This window comes from Manis javanica, chromosome 2 (genome assembly GCF_040802235.1).
Source record: "Manis javanica isolate MJ-LG chromosome 2, MJ_LKY, whole genome shotgun sequence".
NCBI classification, from domain to species: domain Eukaryota; kingdom Metazoa; phylum Chordata; class Mammalia; order Pholidota; family Manidae; genus Manis; species Manis javanica.
The window spans coordinates 26,833,210-26,853,679 of record NC_133157.1 but is presented as its reverse complement, the minus strand read 5'-3'; the positions used below and the strand labels follow the sequence as shown (position 1 = coordinate 26,853,679).

The 20,470-nt window shown below is 35.8% G+C and overlaps 1 protein-coding gene, 1 long non-coding RNA gene and 1 pseudogene across 2 annotated transcripts in view; 1 reads left to right on the top strand and 2 right to left on the bottom strand.

The window, feature by feature from the left end:
- Nucleotides 1–20,470, bottom strand: part of LOC140847224 (uncharacterized) — a 314,063-nt gene that overhangs the window by 224,306 nt on the left and 69,287 nt on the right. The gene's annotated exons all lie outside the window — the stretch shown is intronic.
- LOC108388650 (olfactory receptor 13D1-like) lies at nt 638–5,986 on the top strand (annotated as a pseudogene).
- Nucleotides 17,741–18,703, bottom strand: LOC108388649 (olfactory receptor 13C7-like). Its single transcript, XM_017647147.2, has one exon. It carries the CDS (start codon nt 18,701–18,703, stop codon nt 17,741–17,743), a length of 963 nt encoding a protein of 320 aa, XP_017502636.1.

Sequence of the window (20,470 nt, the reverse complement as noted above, 5' to 3'; positions counted from 1 at the left end):
TGGCAAAAGCTAATTAAAATTTATGCCACAATTATACCATTGTGGTATACGTGTGTGTGTTCTAGAACTAAAAAATATGAAGGATAAAAACAGTTTAAAGAAGTGGAATGACTATTTGGATTATATTCGGCTTGACTTAGTGTTGTATGTGGAATAAAAATAAACCAAATTCTTGAGAAAGTAACTTTTCTGAGAACTTTTGAACCAGTATGACTGGGAAAGGTACTTTAAGTCAAGCTAATTGGGTCTTTGGAATATGCAGAAGTACAGGACTTCATCTCTGGAGAATCACAAGTTTCTGACTCACATCCTCAGGGACTGAAGAAATTTGTAAACGTTTAATTGATTTCCAAAAGAACCTGAGTTGCCCGTAGGAATCAACTTTCAGACAAATCATGAGAAATTAGACTTGCATCATTGATCTTTATTTTTAACATGTTTTCTTTCCTTGACACCACCTTGAGAAGATTCATGTACAGACAGATTGCCTGATTGTAGCTATTTTTTCTCATATTTCTTTTTAGGAAGGAGGAGGAACCATCTTTCAAACTGATAATCTTCTGGTCTCATCTGAAAAATGTAAATGATATTCAAATTCCAGGGAATTTTTTCTATTACTTAGAATTGAAAGGTATGGATGACTTTAAAACCCAGTCAGGAGGTAAGATAAAGAGAATTTTTTGTTAAAATTATTTCAAAAGAAAAGTATCCTATCAATAAATACAAAGATTTTTGAGTTGAGGTGGTAATTGCTGGTGGGATGTAAGTATGTGTGTGTGTGTATACACACACACACACACACACACACACACACACACACACATATATATGAAAAAGTACGAACACCAGATATCTCCAAGACCAGGATATTACTTGCATTTCTTTAAAAATCCCAAAGTACTCCATGGAAGAGACTAGTAAGGAAGACAAAGTTGCTTGCAATGCAACAGACCCTTAAAAATAATAGGCTAATGACTACTGCTATTAAATGTACAGTTCACTAAAATCTTAAGTAAAAATCATCTGGAGAAAGAGCCCATGGTGATTTATTGATTATTCACACATAAATTATGCACAAAAAGAGTTTGAGAAGACATGTTATTGAATGTGTTTATGGTAAAAACATGATTAGAAACAAAAAATGTGTAACAGAGAAGTGATTATAACCTTTAGTCTGAGCCGCAGGTGATTAAGACAAAGGAAAACATCCTTACTTTTATTGAGTTCTCATTTATATAATAAATCAAAATCCACTATCCTAGACCCTAATTCACTACACTCTACCTAAAAGAAGTTTGAGGCATGTTTTTCATTTGAATTCGTTATTGTGGATAACGTCTTGCTGAATGGAAGACAATGAATGTCTTGAGTGCTTTCAAAAGAGGCAAGTATTTTATGTGAACATTTATCATATGGCTCTTCGATGAAAATTAAGTATATCATTAAGTTGTGGTTTTATAAAAAAATTGTATTAGTAAGTAATTGTGCTGTAGTAGTAAAAATGGGGCAGAGGGATCATAAACATGAGTTTAATCATAGTTCTGGTATTTACCAACAATAAAATATTGAAAATTGTACTTAACCTTTGAAATTCAAATTGATTTGCTTCTTACTGAATAATGCATAATAATATCTGGGTTATACTGAAGATTAAATGATAAAAATTATATGAAGTGCCTCACACTAGGATCTCATATGTTGTCACTTTTCTCTTTGTGAGCTAAAATAATACACCTTTCCTTGTGTTATATTGAAGTTTAGAGTTTATAAAGTCTATAAATTGGGAATTGGCAAGTCTATTAATCTTTCTTAATTGTCTTAACTGATCTTTTTAGAACTGCAGGAAAGGATAGCAAGATTATTTCCTCCAGTGAGAATTTAAAGTACAGATGGTTTGCATTTTTCATTGAAAAACCTTAGTATTTTAAACATTAAATCTTCAAGTAGCTAAGTCGATAAAACAAAATAAAATAAAAACTTACAGAAAGTTAGAGTGCTTGACTTTTGGTTTGGATTAAGAAGTCACAAGCTTTCCTTAAGTCTATTGGAACAATAAAACAGTGCCCAGATGAAGTCTTAGCATTAAACCACAGAGTAGTTATTTCTTATAAAGACCAAGGGTTGGGAAAAGGGATCAGAGGATGGCTAGGATCCAGGCAGGCTGCTCAGATGCTTTACAAATAAGAATGTCATCTTCTAGTGACCAGGCATCAGTGATCTACAGCCTCTTTTGATAACATCTGATTCAGGCAAGAACTGAAGTTCTTTATCTTTGTGTACCTCCAAGAAAAAAATAAACATTATTAACTGGAAAATGTTGACAGGATGGATTATAAATGCTTTTGGTTCACCAGAAATAGTGTGTTCCTATAGATAACTGGACAGAACACACCAGTACAATTCAGCATCAATGTGTAGTTCGAGACACCTAAGACAATTGCTGTAATATTTAAATTGTTTTAGCTTTTTTTATTCTGAGTTAATCTCCTCAACATAACTGGATACCTACTTCAGTGTCTTCCTCTTCTGTATTATATTTTTCTATATGTGTATCTGTTTTAGAAATTTGGATAATTTTGAAAAGTAAAAAAAAAAAAGCGGCTAAGATAACCATTAATGTTTTGGATATTTCTTTCCCATCTTTCAGTTTCTGTTTTCACTTAATCACTAATCACTTTAATATAATTTAAATGTTATATTATGTAGTACAAATTCTTCACAAATGTCATATTAAGTGCATAATGGCCCATCAAATGAGTGTAGCATGATTATTTAAGAATTCCACTGGCATAAGCCAAAATGAAAAACTGTTTAAAAGTTAGCACCCAATAATGGCAAAGATCTACTACAAATGGAATTATTATATACACAGAACCCAAAGAAAGTTATTAAAAACTACCAACAATCTTAAAAATCCTTCAATCACTGTTCTCTGGATTCCCTTTTAGGAAAGTAAACTTTAGGGGAGAAAAATTTCAGACACAGTGCTATTCAATGGATACTAGTTGATTGTTTCTTAAAAGTTACACTGGCTTTGCAAGAGTGATGAAAGTAACTTCCTCCATACTGTCCATTAGTCCTTTTTCCCCTTTGAAAGCATTATGCAGATTGGTGATTTCTCTTGTGAATGTTTGCAGTTGAAATTTTTTTGCAGCAACTATCTCAGGGCTGTCACAATACCAGATGTACACCATAATTATTTTCTACAAGTAATTCCTAAATGGGAATCAACCTTTAGGAGATGGTCCTAGAAAAGAGAGGGTATTTGACCTGATTCATATCTTACCTGCAAAAACTTCACTACAAACCCCAAATAACTGAAGATCCTTCAAAGCCTCTATCAGAATTTGATATCTATTTCCACATAGAAAGTAGGTTGTCTACGGGTGTCTACATGCACCTACAGTCAATCAGACTTCAATCTTAATGCCAAATAAAGTATATCCTGGTCTACCTAACCTTTCCTTACCCTCCTACCTACCCTCTTTGTAACGTGTGTCTACAACGTAGGGTGTAACTCCTTTTCATAGCCGAAAGATGTATAAACATTCTATTATGCTGATTAATATGTCTCACTATCACAAACTGGAGTTTCCTAGAAAGCAGCATAACATGTTGGCAAATGATGATCACAGAATGAAGTGGCAAATTGTATACTAGAAACAGTCACTGTTTCAAAACACTAAGAAGAAACTCATCCTTTGGAATAATATTTTGCCTCTTGGGATATTTTTAAAGCTGGGGATTAAGAGGTATTTTAAAAATTATGTTCTTTTATTTTATTATAAAGAATGTCACCTATTATTATGTACTATTTAATTTTTTTTAATTAAACTCATTTGTTCCATGTTGCGTATTGTACAATTCAAATGCTTGAGCAGACTTCAAATTCCTTTTTTTAAAAAATATTAACCCTAATTGCAAATTCAAGAAATGGAAGAGAAAATGACTTTCATATGGAAAGAAATAAAAGGCAGTCTCTTCTCTATTCAATACAATTGCTTATATATCTAAAAATGCAAAGAATGCAAAATTGATTGCAATACACTTACATAGAAGTCTCACTCCAGGCCTCACAAAATGTTCAGCTGGGCCTTGTCTACTATTCAGCTACAATGGTACATACAATTGAAGCACCCATGGCACTCTCCAAAGGTACTGGAAAGAGATGGTCTGAAAAGCCTTGCTACTCATGTGAGTTCTGTAGACAAGCAGCGTCCGCAGCATGTGGGAACATGTTAATAAATGCAGATCTTAGAATCCACTTCAGACCCACCAGTTCAGAATCTTCTATAATGATTGTCCGCATGATTCATCTGTATAAAAATTTGGAAGCCCTCCACTATTCAAGTGGCTCTCTTATGTTGCACATTGGGATCATCTGGAGAACATTATGTAAACATGCCTGATTCCCTCTCCTTAGATAAACTGCATAATTTTGCAAAAACAATAAGCATGTAGTGACAGGTGGTGGGGAGTTGTAAAGTCACAAATTCACATTTGAATAGTAGCTCATTCACTTACTGTGTTATATATATTTTAATTCTTTGAATTTAATTTTCCTCAGAGAATCATGGTGCTGATAAAATGAGTAATATGTGTGAATATATTTGTAAATAAAAAAACCCTAAATGAATGGTACTGTTAATGACTGGCATGGCATAAAATAGTTATTTTAAACAGGTTAAGCATGCCTTCTCTAAAATTATATTCAACACAAACCCTGCGAGTGTACTAAATTGGAAATAATACACACTTGTTAAAAATTCAAATAGTTCTTCCCTGACTTAGAACTTGTACATAAGGATCTCAGAAAGTGGAATACAGAATCCTCTATTTCTAATAACCTTTCAGTGTAATTATTACATATTCAATCCCCTGCCTTATGATATAGAAGAGAAAATTGAAAAGCTAACCTCAAAGTTGTTAAAACCCTCTGAGCAGTACTAAATTGTCACCCTCCTCCAATCACTTTATACAACAACACTGGACAGACTTATTAAACTCATATGCAGCTTTCTCTTCTGGATTACTCCAGGCATAAAAAAGTAAAATGGAAAGGACCAACTAGACATAGATTGAATTCATTCTTCAGGGACTTTCGGAGTACCCAAGAACTGAAAACTTTTTGTGATGTGCTTGATGACATACCTGGTGACCCTACTGGGGAACAGCGCCTTGATCATCCTAACTCTCCTGGGTTCCCGCCTCCACACACCCATGTACTTCTTCCTTGGTAATCTTTCCTTCCTAGGCATTTTGTACACATCCTCCTTTATCCCTTCAATGTTGACACATTTCCTATCAGAGAAAAAAAACATCTCCTTTACTAGATGTGTGTTGAGACGTCTGTCTCCCACACTATGGGGTCCGCAGAGTGTGTGCTCCTGGCAGTGATGGCATATGACCGTTATGTAGCTATTTGCAGCCCTCTGAGATACCCCATCATCATGAGGAAGACACTTTGTATTCAAATGGCAGCTCTCTCTTGGGGACTGGGTTTTCTCAACTCATTGACAGAAACTATTCTTGCAGTACGGTTGCCTTTCTGTGGAAAAAATGTCATTGATCATTTTGTTTGTGAAATATTGGCCTTGGTCAAACTGACTTGTGCAGATATTTCCCTGAATGAGCTTACTGTAATGCTGGGCAATGTAATATTTTTGTTTTCTCCACCACGGATGATTTGTATCTCCTACATTTTCATCCTTTGTACTGTAATAAGAATCAATTCAGTAGAAGGAAGAAAACAGCCTTTTCTACCTGCACAGCCCATGTAACAGTGGTGGTTGTATTTTATGGGACAATCCTCTTCATGTATTTGAAGCCAAAGTCCAAAGACTCTGCTTTTGACAAACTCATTGCCCTATTCTATGGAGCAGTCACACCCATGCTCAACCCCATCATCTATAGCCTGAGGAATACAGAAGTAAATGGAGCTGTGAGAAAACTGGTGACTAGACACTGGTTCTGGAGGAAAGGATGAGAAACTTACGTCTTTGAGTTCATACACAAAATAAACTCATATATTGGAGACAAATGCTTTTTTAATATGAACAGAACTAAAGAAATAAAGGCTATATGTAGAATTACAAAATTTAGGAATTGGAAAGAAATTTCGGGATAATAACCTAACTTTATCTTTTATGCTAATGGATGTTATGAGACTACTAGACTAAGAGAGAGCAAATTTTAGTAACAAGAAAAAAGCTGAAATGAAATGAATCTGTTCCCTGAAAATCTAGTACATATGCCTACTTAGCAAGTAGAACATGTATCCTTCATTCCCCTTTTTGAGAGAACTATCTGAATTCATGTTTTTCTGTTTGATTGTCCATACTGATTTTTGTATACCTAGGGACTTGATGTAGCCCCAGAATGATTTTTCAGGTACATATTTCCCCCCACCCCATATTTCTGCCACTCTCTTTGCATGTACTATACTCCATTAACTATGTAGTTGTCCAATTATATCATTTTGTTTCACACCCAAGGAAAATATCATATGCCACTTCATTCCTGTCATCACCTTTCTCTTTCTATGGTGACACCTTAACAACCTCATTAAAGACAATTCAAGAACGAAATTTCTGCAGTCTTCAAAAATATACCCAGAGTTATTCTCTTTTCTCTGCTGCCTTGACCTTATCTCTTTTATAGCAATTTCCCTTTTATGCTATAATCATGTATTAGCTTCTAAAATATCTCCAATGGCAGAACCCACTGTTCTCTGTATATCCAATGTTAAATTAATTAAATAGTAGACAGTAATTAACTATTCAATTAATAATTAAAGATTTAAAAGGATAGTAAAATGTATTCCAAGTACTTGGGATAATACAGTGAGATAAGACAACTTGAATTTATATATTTCATTCACCAAATGATAAATGGAAAAGCTTTTGGCAAACTACCTGCTAATTTGAAATATATGGAAAAAATAAGGGCAGACAAAAGATTGAATAAAATATATTAAAGATGCCATGTGGGATGGATAAAATTAAAAATCATATCAGTGTATATTATCATCTAAAGAAATTGCTGAGAAAAACATCAATTGCATAAATACTTCTTAAAGAACACTTATAATTCACTCTTTTAGAAGCAACAGATAGTGTCATTTTAAATATTTTCCTTTCAAAATATTCCCTTGAAATTGCTAGTGAGTAATAATACATACTTCTTTTTGTTGTGTAATATCATATCAGATATTTGTATGATATACAGTTTAGCTACCTGGTCACAGCCTGAGTTGGAGAGGAGGGCATCTATGCTTTAGGGCCACCTGGGAAAAGTTTTAGTAATGCAACTTGCTTTTCTACCCAGCATGATGTTTTGGAGCCTGATGGAATAAGTGAAATGTCAACATGGAAAGGAGGTCCAGTTCAGAATGTCAGAACCCTAGCAGAATGCAGAGGAATCCACACAGGAATGGCTCTGTTCAGGTTGTCAGATCCTAAGTGGAATGAAGGGGGATATATATAAGAGGTGAAATGGATCCCAGCACCTGGATGAGGATCACATCTGCAAAGGAAGGTTACCTAGCAGATGGTATTAGAGTACAAAGGAGGTAAGAAAAGTATCAGCCTGCCAGGGGAGGGAGTTGGTTAAGTGGCTGAGTATGACATTCTGGTAACCAGGGCTAATCTAGGAATGGTACAGGGAAAAAATCTTGATTTTGAAAGGTATGTATATTGGGTACAGAATTCTAGATTGACAAGTTCTTCTTTCAGTACTTTAATGATGTTGATCCATTGTCTCTAGCTTGCACTGCCCAAGGGGAAGTCTTGTCATTCCTACAGAGGAAAAAAGATCTCTTTTAGGGAAATAATAAATCTTTTTTTCTGGTTTTAAGCAACTTGATTAGGATGTGCTTTGATGTGGTTTTCCTCCTGTTTCTTACTCATTTGGTTATTGAGCTTCTTGTGTCTATATGTTTATAGTTTTTATCAAATTTATAAAATTTACATCACTATTTCTGTATATGTTATTCTTCCAATGTTTTCTCCTTTTTGGATTCCAATTACATGTATATCAGATCACTTAAAGGTTTCATTGAGAAGAGTTATTTTTGCTCTCATTTCAAGTTCACCACTCTTTCCCTCTTCAGTACCCAATTATTTTAATTCCATCCAAAGTATATTAGATATACTAATGTTAGGCGTTTAGGTGTATTCTTCATTTCTAGATCTTAGATTTTGTCTTTTAAAAATATCTTCTATATCACTAAGTGTAATCTTCTATATGTCAGATGACATGCTTGAGGTTTTCTCTACCTTTTTGACTGTATAGAATATAGTTAGAATCTTCTTTAATTCTTTATCTGGTAATTCTATGTGTCATTTCTGTTTTGTAAATGTGTTTTCCTTTTTTAATCTTTATTAAAGTATGTTTAACAAATAAAAATTTTATTTATTTAGGTTGTACAGTATAATGTGATTTTTTGAAATGTGTCCAAGGTACTGATTTTCTTCTCAGACTTGTGTGAGATCTGAAAATGATTCCCTCTAATCCCCTTGAATGGTTCTTTCCCAGGCCCCAATTAGTTTCCTCACACACCTGAACTGATCAGTACTCAGTTGAAGATTCAAAGAGTATCCTTTAAATCTCCAGAGCTCTTTTTCTCTGTAGCTTCCTCCTCTCTGGTATTTTATTTTTGAAAACTAGCTGCCTTGTTCTCTCTGGCTTCTCAACTCCATACCCTAACCTCAGGGAGACTCCACATAGGTTATTTCTATCTTATTACCTGTAAACTCACTCAAGGAGGTAAGCTGGGAAAAATATAGGGCTCACTTCATTTGTTTCTCATACCTCAGGAATCATTGTCCTATGTTGCTTGATGTCCAAGATCTTTTTAAAGTGTGTATTTCAAACACAACCTAAAGGTTCTTTCCTTTTTTCTTTTTTCCCTTCTTTTTACTCCTCTTCCATTCTTTATATACTTCCATTCTTCATATTTGTGATATACCAGGTATCATATTTTGTACTCTTTCTATATCCCTTGACTGACTTTGGGGTAGTTGATATAATTTTGCATTTGCTTAGTAATTAATTGGTCTACTTCCTTTACTGTGATTTTATTTTCTCTGGTGACAGGTATTTAGCCTTAAGAGCACTTCCATCTAGAGCAGTCCCTCCAAAATACACCATATTGATGGTTTGTGGGAAGTAAATTTCCTCAACTTTGACTTATCTGGAAATTTTTAAATCCCTCCCTCAAATTTAAATGATAATCTTGCCAAGAAGAGTATTCTTGGTTCAAAGCCCTTCTGTTTCTTTGCATGAAATATGTCATGCCACTCCCTTCCTGACCTATAAGGTTTCTGCTGAAAAGTCTGATGATAACCTGATGCATTTTCCTTTGTAGGTGATCTTTTTTCTCTCTTTAGCTGCTTTCAATACTCTGTCTTTGTCCTTGATTTTTGCCATTTTAATTATTATATGTCTTGGTGCTGTCTCCCTTGGGTCCCTTGTGTTGGGAGATCTGTGCACTTCCATGGCCTGAGAGACTATTTCCTTCCCCAGATTTGGGATGTTTTCAGTGACTTTTTCCTCAAAAAGATTTTCTATACATTTTTCTCTCTGTTCCTCTTCTGGTACCCCTATAATGCAAATATTGTTCTGTTTGGATTGGTCGCACAGTTCTCTTAATATTCTTTCATTCCCAGAGATCCTTTTTTTCTCTCTGCCTCAGCTTCTTTGTATTCCTGTTCTCTAATTTATATTTCATTTACCATCTCCTCTACCTCATCTAATCTGCTTTTAAATTCCCCCTTCGTATGTTTAATTTTGGATACTGTATTTTTCAAAGTTTCTATCTCTTTCTTGAATTCCTCCCTGAGGCCTTGAATATTTTCATGAGCATGTTTCTGATTTTTATTTTGCAGTCTATCTCAGGAAGATTGGTGATTTCAGTTTCACTTTTCCCTCTTTCTGGTGTTTATGGGATTTTGATTTGTACCAGGTTCTATTGATGTTTCATATTTGTGATGAATAACTTGGAATAATATCTTTGTGTAAGTGGCACACTCTAGTGCCCAGAAGCTCTACTCTCTGGATTTGCTAAGCACCTCCAGTTCCCAGTGCTGGAGCCTGCTGGGAGGAAAGAGCTCTTTTCTGCATCCCAGCTGCAGTGCCTGCCTCTACTGCCTGGGCCAGTGGGCTGCACCTGCATGGAGTAGCCTCTATGTTATGCCCCTGTACCTGCCATAGGAGGGTCCATCCTCTGTTTGACCTGGTGCAATGGTGGGGGAAGATGATTTACAAGCCTGTGCCAGCTAGAAGAAAGGAGCAGTAGGCTGCATATCATGGTGGGGGTCCTCAGGACTGCATTGCCAGCCAGGGGGATGGAGCCCCTAAAGCTCCTGAAAGTTCCCAATCTGCTGGGCTGTGTGCCCAGAGGCAATTTTGTCTACCTGTCCATTATACTGAGCAGCAAGCTCTGTGAAATCCTTGCCCCATTAGCAGCCCTCTCGCTGTTGGGAAGTCTCTCAGAGTGTCCACCTTTCTTTTGTCCCAGAGCAGCTGGTTGTGGGTACCTGTTCTCAACAAGTGGCTGGAGTCTCAATCTATCTGAGTATTTCACCTATCTGTTCAACCCCACTAATCTCCAGAGCACCATGTAATGTAGGTTTGTGCTCCCATAGCAGATCTTCAGGGCTGGCAGTTTGGCAGTCTTACGCCTCCACATCCTCCCCACTCCATTTCTCTCCTCCCAACAGGTGAGCTGGATTGGGGGAAGGGCTTGGGTTCCACCAGATCACAGCCTTCCTACTTTACCCTTTTCTATGGGATCTCTTTTCCCCAGATGTAGGCAGTCTGTCATAGGCTTCTTTCCTGTTGCTCTTTCAGGATTACTCGTATTTGCTATATTTTCATATTATATGTGGTTTTGGGAGGAGGTTTTCGTCTCACTTCCCACACCTCCCTCGTTAATCCTCCTCACTTAGAAATCTCCAAGACATTTTTGAATAGTGAATAATCTTGAGCCCATAAACTCTTAGAAGTCATCTGCAAAGTTAAGAATTTTCTAATGCAAATCAAATTACATGGAATAAATCTCACAATTGATTATATAAGGAGGTGTGTTTTAAAAACTATTGTCCTACAAGATAGTGTTCAAGTGAAATCAATTACAAATACACAAGCCTCACTTTTTCATCATTGCCTACTTCTCCAACATCATCTCCCAACACTCTACCTCCACACTCTGGTCTGAAACAACAACCAGCTCATGATTCCTCTTACATTCCATGCCATTTTATATTTTTGCATCTTCAATCTGAAGTTTGTCTATCTGGAGTGCCCTACCTTCTCAGCTCCAGTCTTGTCTTTCTTGAATATTTTATCCCATCATTAAAACTGCATGACATTGTTTTAAGTAAACCTTCATTATTTGTAGATACTTATGCTCAACTATATCACACTGAACTATAGCCATGTGCGTACAGCCCTATTGCTCCCACCATGGACTATGAGCTTCTCAAGAGATTGTCCCCCACAAAACTAACAAAGTAATAATTCACATTTAAGATATTTAGTAACACCATGGTGCCTTGAACATGGTAATTTTTTGAAACATGCTCAAGTAAGTACACTTAAACTATAGTTCTCTGTGTCAGCATAAAAGCCTTAAGACTTCTAAATTTTTCATTTACATCTGCAATCTTATCTGTGACATTACAGAAACTCATAGAGTTAAGAAACAAATATGAGACCTCTTAGTTTTAAATATTTGATGTAGAGTAAAAGTGGGCAAAGGCAATGACCACTTGTTCTCTTGGAAGACGATGAAATGCTTCCTTCCCAAGGATCCGTTTTCTGTAGGCAATTAAGCCACCATCTTAAATCCAACCATGCTACTTACTAATACGCAAAATTAGGCAAATCACTTGACTTCCTTGAAACTTGGATTTCTAATCTATACAAATAGGATGATTAATTCCCATTTTGTGCAAATCTCAGTTATCTAGATTAACTTGTTTTAAATTCCCACTCCACCATCCCAACTCCATGGTCTCTCTGTTTTTCAGAGAATCACAAAGGATTTATAATTTCATGGTCTGCTTTACAGAACGATAATTGTCTACCTGCAGCTATAGCGCTGGTCCACATTGACTCAGATAAAAAACTTAGCACCTTCTTCACAATATATTAAAATTTCAATCCCCAATCCATTAGTGAATGTGAAATACCTTACTGATTATTTCCAGAAAGATGAATATTAGACATTTCTGTTCTGTAAAATCCATTTTGGTCAGCACACACCACTACCTCTAACCTCTACTGAGAGTTTCTCTGGTAGTCTTTCTCCACCCATCACCCAGTTTTCTTGCTCTAGCTCTGGCTCCTCACTGGCTTTCCCCTTTCTCTTCTCCCTTCATCACTGTCTTGTCCTCTGTTTTAGCAAAAAAGTCTTCTCCATTTCTCATGCAAACTGAGTCCCTGCTCACCCCCTAATCTTTATCTTACATCTTTCTGAGAGTCTAACCTATCTGGTCATTTTATTTATATACTTTCTCTCTTTCTAAAATGATTTCTGATTCCAGTGTTAACTATAAAATGTTTTCCAACAAGCTCCCTTTCTTTCTAAGTGCACAGCCAGAATAGAGTCAGAGAACTTCTAATGCAACCTTTATTTTAAAGTTGAGAGAAGCATAGAGGGGTTTATGACTTGCCTGATACAAATGAAAAAATCTAGGTCATAAAGCCAAAAGTTCTATCCCACATTCAGGAGTCATTTGTACAACCCAATATTTTTCCTACAAATACTCCTTTTTAGGGTAAATATCATCTCTATTATAATTTCCCAGCATAGCTGAAACCCACTAATACATTTTGTAAATCTAAGAATATAGAAAGATAAAGATAGTATCTATTCTCATTTACCCCAGCACATGTGATGAGCATCTTCCTTTTTGGCTAATATCCTTAACCCTTCAGAGTTAAAGTTCTTCTTAAGAACGTTTTTTCTTGTGAATCTGGTACAGTGTTCAAGAGTATAAAATAAACAACTGAATTTTGTAATTATGGTAGTCTGTGAAACATAAAGTGAGTTACGCAAAGGTATTTTTATTTAGAAGACTGCAATGAAAAAGGATATAGATGTTCTAGGTTTGCAAAAATTAACCCAAGTCTTGTCTGATTCACAAAGTCTCAACATATTAATTAAAAATTTAAAAATTATGTCTTAGAGAAATCATGACATGATAATTTATTCTGCTAAAATCACCACCTATGATATGCTCCAAAAAAACGTCTGAAGGGTTATCCCTGGAACTAAGACCACTAAACTCTTCTGTTACTATTAGGACCTTCCGACTCCCTTAACAATTTAATGTGTGACTCTGAAACATAAAGGAGAAACTTTTCAGTTCTCAAGAGTATGATTCTCCAAGTTCTAATAACTAATTAGGAATAAAAAATTAGGTAATTTTTTAAAATTGTTTATTTGGGCTACTTAAAGACCAGATTCTTGTGCAACACTTTTTTATGGGACTAGGTAGCTCTATTCTTTTTTCCCTGGCCTTTCTTTTTAAACTTTGTATTAACATTTTTAATTGAGGTACGTACAATAAAATGCACAAATCTTAGTGTACAGCATTTTGAATCAGCCTTGTCAAGATACCAAATTTTCTATTTTTTTTCCTCTTCACCTAGCCACTCATCTTCCCTTCCTTCCTCCCCTATGGTAACCACAAGTCTGTTCTTTGTATTTATACTCCATTTCAATTTTGTTTGTTTGTTTTGTTTTTTAGATTCCACACATAAGTAAAATCATACTTCTATGTCTGACTTATTTTTTAGCATAATACCCTCAAGGCCCATCCATGTTCTTACAAGATAGCAAGATTCAATTCAATTTTATGGCTCAGTAATATTCCATTGTATATATGTACCACCTCTTTTTTATCCATTCATTTATTAATGGACACTTGGGGTGTGAAATGAAAATCAAAGCCATAATGAGATATCACTTCACACCAGTCAGAATGGCTAATATAAACAAGACAGAAAATAATAAGTGTTGACAAGTACTTGGAGAAAAGGGAACACTCATATGCTGCTGTAAGGATTAAAAATCAGTACAGCCACTATGAAAAGCAGTATGGATATTTCTCAAGAAACCTAAAAATAGAAAATACCATACGACCCAGCAATACCACTTCTGAAAATTTACCTGAAGGAAAACGGTATCAATCCAAAAAAGATAAATGCAGTCCTATGTTTACTGAGTACCATTTTTGAAAGCAGAATTGGAGGGAACTATTTGCCTATTTCATTCCTTTTGTAAATTACCCTTGAGTTCCACAGCAAATGTTGCAATTAACAGAACTGTGGAAATGTCTTCCCTTATGGCCTCTGAGCTTGTAAAGTGATCCATTTATTTTCAGAAATATCTGTTATTTGAATAAAAGATAAACATTCTTACTGACATCTTAAAATAGCAACAAAGTGAAGAGAGAGGACTGATTAATCATATAAATTATTACTATCAAATGCCACTTGAATAAACTTAGTTCCCAGAACAATGTGATTTTATAAAGATTATATAGTAATTCCTGAAGGTGTAATACAACAGAACGAGTACTGCATTTAAGGAGTCAGGGATTGAACCTCAACTCAACTGATGATCTTACACAGTTGTGGCATATTAATTGCATTAATGACCCCAATTCTTCATTCATTCCTAGACTCATCTACTCTGGTTTTGGCTACAGGCATGCAATTTGATATGGTCACTGGGCATTAGCAAATATGATACAAGCAGAGACTTGTAAAGGACTTGCACACTTAGGTGAGCTCTCTCTCTTCCATTTCTGCTACTGTCATGAGAGTATGTCCAATTAGCCAACTGGAGGATGAAATGCACTCTCAGCAGAGATAAATTGCCCCAGTTGCCACAGCCAAGGACAACCTCCACGAGCCAGCAGTTAATCCCAACAAGTGAGTGAGTCCAAAACCACCAAAAAGCCAACTCACAGCTGATTTAAGATGCAAAGATAAGTTAATTGAGATCACTAGACTCCAGGACAAGTAAGTTGTATTTTGTAGACTTTAATACATCTTTACCAACATTGACTTACTTGGACCTTTATCCTTCTTAAAAGAACCACAAATTTATTAATTCATCTATGACATTTTTATCCACTGAAGATTAGTCCTGATTAGTCCAAGTGTACCACCTTACTTTCTAGAAGCTTTACATTTTTACCCTTCATATTAAGATACATAACTCACCTAAAATTAATTTTCCTATATGTATGAGTCAAGGGTCAAGATTTGCTTTTTTATTACATGGATAATATTTGACTTAACATGATTTACTGAAGAGAAACCTTCCCCCACTGCACTGCAATGTCACTTTTGACATAAACTACTTGACCATATTTGCTTGACTCTGTTTGGGCTCTTGTTCTATTTCACTGGTCTATCTGTCTATCCTTGCACCAAAACTACATTGTCTTATTAACTAATACCAAAACCAGGCAAAGACACCACCAAAAAAGAAAATTGCCGACCAATATGATCTCTGATGAGCATAGATATAAAAATTTTCAACAAAATGTTAGCAAACCAAATTCAAAAATGCATAAAAAAGATCATCCATCGTGATCAAGTAGGATTTATTCCAGAAATGCAAGGATGGTACAATAGTCAAAAATCCATCAACATCGTCCACCACATCAACAAAAAGAAAGACAAAAACCACATGATCATCTCCATAAATGCTGGAAAACAATTTGAGAAAATTCAACACCCCTTCATCATAAAAACTCTCAAAAAAATGAGTAGAGAGGGCAAGTACCTCAACATAACAAAGGCCATATATGACAAACCCACAGCCAACATCATACTTAACAGCAAAAAGCTGAAAGCTTTTCCTTTAAGATCAGGAGCAAGACAAGAGTTCCCACCTCCCCCTCTTTTATTCAACATAGTACTGGAGGTGCTAGCCATGGCAATTAGACAACACAAAGAAATACAAGGCATCCAGATTGGTAAGGAAGAAGTCAAACTGTCAGTCTTTGCAGATGGCATGATATTGTACATAAAACACCATAAAGAATCCACTCCAAAACTATTAGATCTAATAATTGCATTCAGCAAAGTTGAAAGATACAAAATTAACACACATAAATTTGCTGCATTCCTATATAATGATGAACAAGCAGAAAGAGAAATCAGGAAAACAATTCCATTTACAATTGTATCAAAAAGAATAAAATACCTAGGAATAAACCTAACCAAGGAAGTGAAAGACCTATATCCTGAAAACTACAAGACACTCATGAGAGATATTAAAGAAGACACCAATAAATGGAAATACCTCCCAGTATCACCGATAGGAAGAATTAATATTATCAAATAGCCATCCTGCCTAAAGCAATCTACATATTCAATGCAATCCATATCAAAACACCAACAGCATTCCTCAAGAAACTAGAACAAATAGTTCTACATTTCACATGGAACCACAAAAGACCCTGAATAGCCAAAGCAATCCTGAGAAGAAAGAATAAGGCTGGGGGGATTATGCTCCCCAACATCAAGCTCTACTGCAAAGTCACAGTAATCAAGACAATTTGGTAGCGGCACAGAGACAATTTGGTACTGAAACAACAACAGACCCATAGGTCACTGGAATAGAATAGAAAGCACAGATATTAACCCACACATATATGGCCAATTAATATATGATAAAGGAGCCATGGATATACAATGGGGAAATGACAGGCTCTTCAACAACTTGGGAAAACTGGACAACTACATGTAAGAGAATGAAACAGGATTACTGTTTAACTCCATACACAAAAGTAAACTTGAAAGGATCAAAGACCTGAATCTAAGTCATGAAATTACAAAATTCTTAGAAGAAAATATAGGTAAATATCTCTTGAATATAAACATGAGCAACTTTTTCCTGAACACATCTCCTTGGGCCAGGGAAATAAAAGCAAAAATGAACAAATGGGAGTACATCAAACTAAAAAGCTTCTGTACAGCAAAGGACACCATCAGCAGAACAAAAAGGCAACCTACAGTATGGGAGAATATATTTGTAAGTGACATATCCAACAAGGGGTTAACATCCAAAATATATAAAGAACTCACATGCCTCAACACCCAAAAAGCAAATAACCTAATTAAAAAATGGGCAGAGGTTCTGAACAGACACTTCTCCAAAGAAGAAATTCAGATGGCTAACAAGCACATGGAAAGATGCTCCACATCGCTAATCATCAGGGAAAGGCAAATTAAAACCACAATGAGATATCACCTCACATCTGTTAGGATGGCCAACATCAAAAAGACAGGCAACAACAAATGCTGGCAAGGATGTAGAGAAAGGGGAACCCTCCTACACTGTGGGTGGGAATGTAAATTAGTTCAACCATTGTGGAAAGCAATATGGAGGTTTCTCAAGAAACTAAAAATAGAAATCCCATTTGACCCAGGAATTCTACTCCTAGGAATTTACATGAAGAAAACAAGATCCCTGATTCAAAAAGACATATGCACCCCTATGTTTATCACAGCAATATTTACAATAGCCAAGATTTTACCCATAAATTTCTGTCACTTTTCTCCTAGATGTCTCTCACAGTTAAATAATAGGGACAGAAAAATGAGAAATTCAGAAATCAATGGTACCACCAAACTTCATAGGTTTTGGAGCCTCTGGCTGAGAACTACTCCTGCATTCATAGTAAAGGAATAAAAGAAAAAAAGGTAGCATTCACATTCCATTCGAGAAGCATTTCCTACACAGTGTATTCTTCACAGCTGCCTTCACATCCTTATTCCTCAAACTGTATATAAGGGGATTGAGCATAGGTGTCACAACTCCATAGAAGAGAGAGATGATTTTGTCTGTGACTTGTACTTTGTCTGCACCAGAGGAGTCTTTAGCCTTGGGCTTTGCATACATGAAGAGGATGGTTCCATAGAATATAATCACCACTGTTAGGTGGGCAGAGCAGGTGGAGAAGGCTTTGTGCCTTCCCTCTGCAGAAGGAATCCTCAGGATAGTGTAGAGAATGAAAACATAAGAAATAAAAATGAAAAGTACTGGAACCACAAGAAAAATCATATTTGCAACAACCATGCTAATAACATTTATGGAGATATCAGCACAGGCCAATTTTAAGACAGCCAAGATTTCACAAGTAAAATGATTAATAACATTATCCCCACAGAAAGGAAGCCGCATTGCAAGAGAGGTTTGCAATACAGAATTGACACCCCCTGCAATCCAGGACCCAGCAGCCATAGGTACATATGAAGTCTTGCTCATAATGATGGGGTATCTCAGAGGGTTACAAATGGCTACAAAGCGGTCAAATGCCATCATGCTTAGAAGGACACATTCTGTGGCTCCCATAGCAAAGGAGAGAAACATTTGCATTCCACATCCAGAGAAGGAAATGGTTTTCTTTGACGTTAAGAAGCTGCTAAGAAACAGGGGAATAGAAGAACTGGTGTAGCAAATGTCTAAGAATGATAAGTTACTGAGGAAGAAGTACATGGGGGTGTGCAGGTGGAAATCAAAGACACTTACAGTGATAATGACTCCATTTCCCAGCAGGATGACCATGTACATACATAAGACCAGCACAAAGTAAACGGCCTCAAGCTCTGGGTGGCCAGAAAGCCCCAGAAGGACAAATTCTGTCACAGAAGACTTGTTGGTCTTTCCCATGTTACTATTTTCTTTCACCAAAAGGAATTCTGCAGCAGCTGGAGCGCATGTAATCTGTTACAGCATGCTTCTAAGAGTTTTTGCTTCTTTTTAAGTGGCTTCCTTTATAAATAATAGGAACCTATAATTGAATTGAATACACAGCATAAGAATATGTATAATCCTCTAAACTAAGATCAGTTAGGCTTTTAGATCACATGAAGGAGGCTTTAAACACCCTCCCACAAAAAAAAAAGGTGTCCTCTTCTGTAAAGGAATTCAGAGCACATGCAACTGAGTTAGAATTATATATCTCACTTTTATTATTAATTTGGAATTATTTTGAATGCAATTTTACCATACCATTTTGACCAAATGATCCAGAACACAACTAACCTTAACAAACATCACTGTTTTTGAGTTACTAAACAAAATGGTATAGATAAGCCCTGCTTCAGTGGTAATTTAACCTGTTTCAGAAGAGTTGTGTGGCTAAAAGACACACTTTCAGAAAAATACTATTTGGCTTCTTCTAACCTAGGAAAATGTATATCTGTATTATCATAAGAATATTAAAAATAGTGATTTGAAGTATATATAAAAGAAAGCATTTTTAAATAAATTATTCCTCTTTGTCTTTTTCAGCACAAATTGGGACATCGAGGTAACTCTACTGTCCTGCCTGAAACACACAGGAATAAGAAGTTGATCTCAGCAGAACCCCAGTAAATGTCTCAGTCTATGAACCATAAATAAATGTATAAACTATGAAATTTAAGGGATGGGGATTTACTCTTATTTCCAGGTATGAAAAAAGACACATGTCTTCTCTCTGCACAGAAATCAGCTTTTTTTGCTCTAACATCTTCTCTCCTGTCTTCCTCTCATTACATATTCAGAATAGCCCTAATAAAGAGGGGTAGATCTCTCAAAATATATTCTTAAGCATTCCCAATATGTTATAATCATTTGTATCCCCTCTTCAGTGGAATACAAAGGATTTCTATATTAAAACACCAGAAACAGAAGAAGTCTTAACATATTTATGAAATTGTTAATCTCATGAATTCCATCTCAATAAACTCAGTAAAATAACTTAAAAAAACTATCTACTTCTCAGTTCTCATTAACAGCCAGTAGCTGCCATTGCTACTGTCAGACAACAGCAATAACAACGAGTGCCAAACAGAACTGACTTCCAGTAAAATGAAAGTTAGGGCTCTTTACAGTCCTTTCATAAGCAGATAGTCCTTTAAAGGACCAGCCACTGGAGCACCAGAGCAATTTAAAGTCTCTGCTGTTTTGAGGATGTTTCTAATCCCAAAAGCAATTTAAAGTTCACAATGTGGATTGGATAGCTTCAGAAATTTTCTGGTACTTTTGGGATGAAGTCCCTTAGAAACAATTAAAACAAAGTTGTTAATACAATTTAATTAAAATGTAACTCACAAAACGAATAATTCTTCTGACTTTACACCCTCTGGGAAAAGCAAATTTAGAAATGCTACCCAGGTAAAATGGTCAAGATGTGGAAATTAGAACTATCTGATGGAGAGATGTGGCAGTAATGTGTGATACATGTTAAAATGGTACTTTGTTCTTAATAAATTATCTGCTGACCACCCTTATTTTGACCTCTGAAACCTGGAATCTCAGAGCCTATAATCTTCATTCTGGTCTCACTAGCCTTTATGAACAATCACAATCATATGCAGTCATTTTAATTTTCCTCACTCTTGCCATCTGTTCAAATATATTCACAATACCCCAGACTTATCCAATCTGTCC

Excerpts from the sequence above, each read along its gene's own strand:
- LOC108388649 (XM_017647147.2), bottom strand. The coding sequence starts at position 18,703 with ATGGGAAAGACCAACAAGTCTTCTGTGACAGAATTTGTCCTTCTGGGG.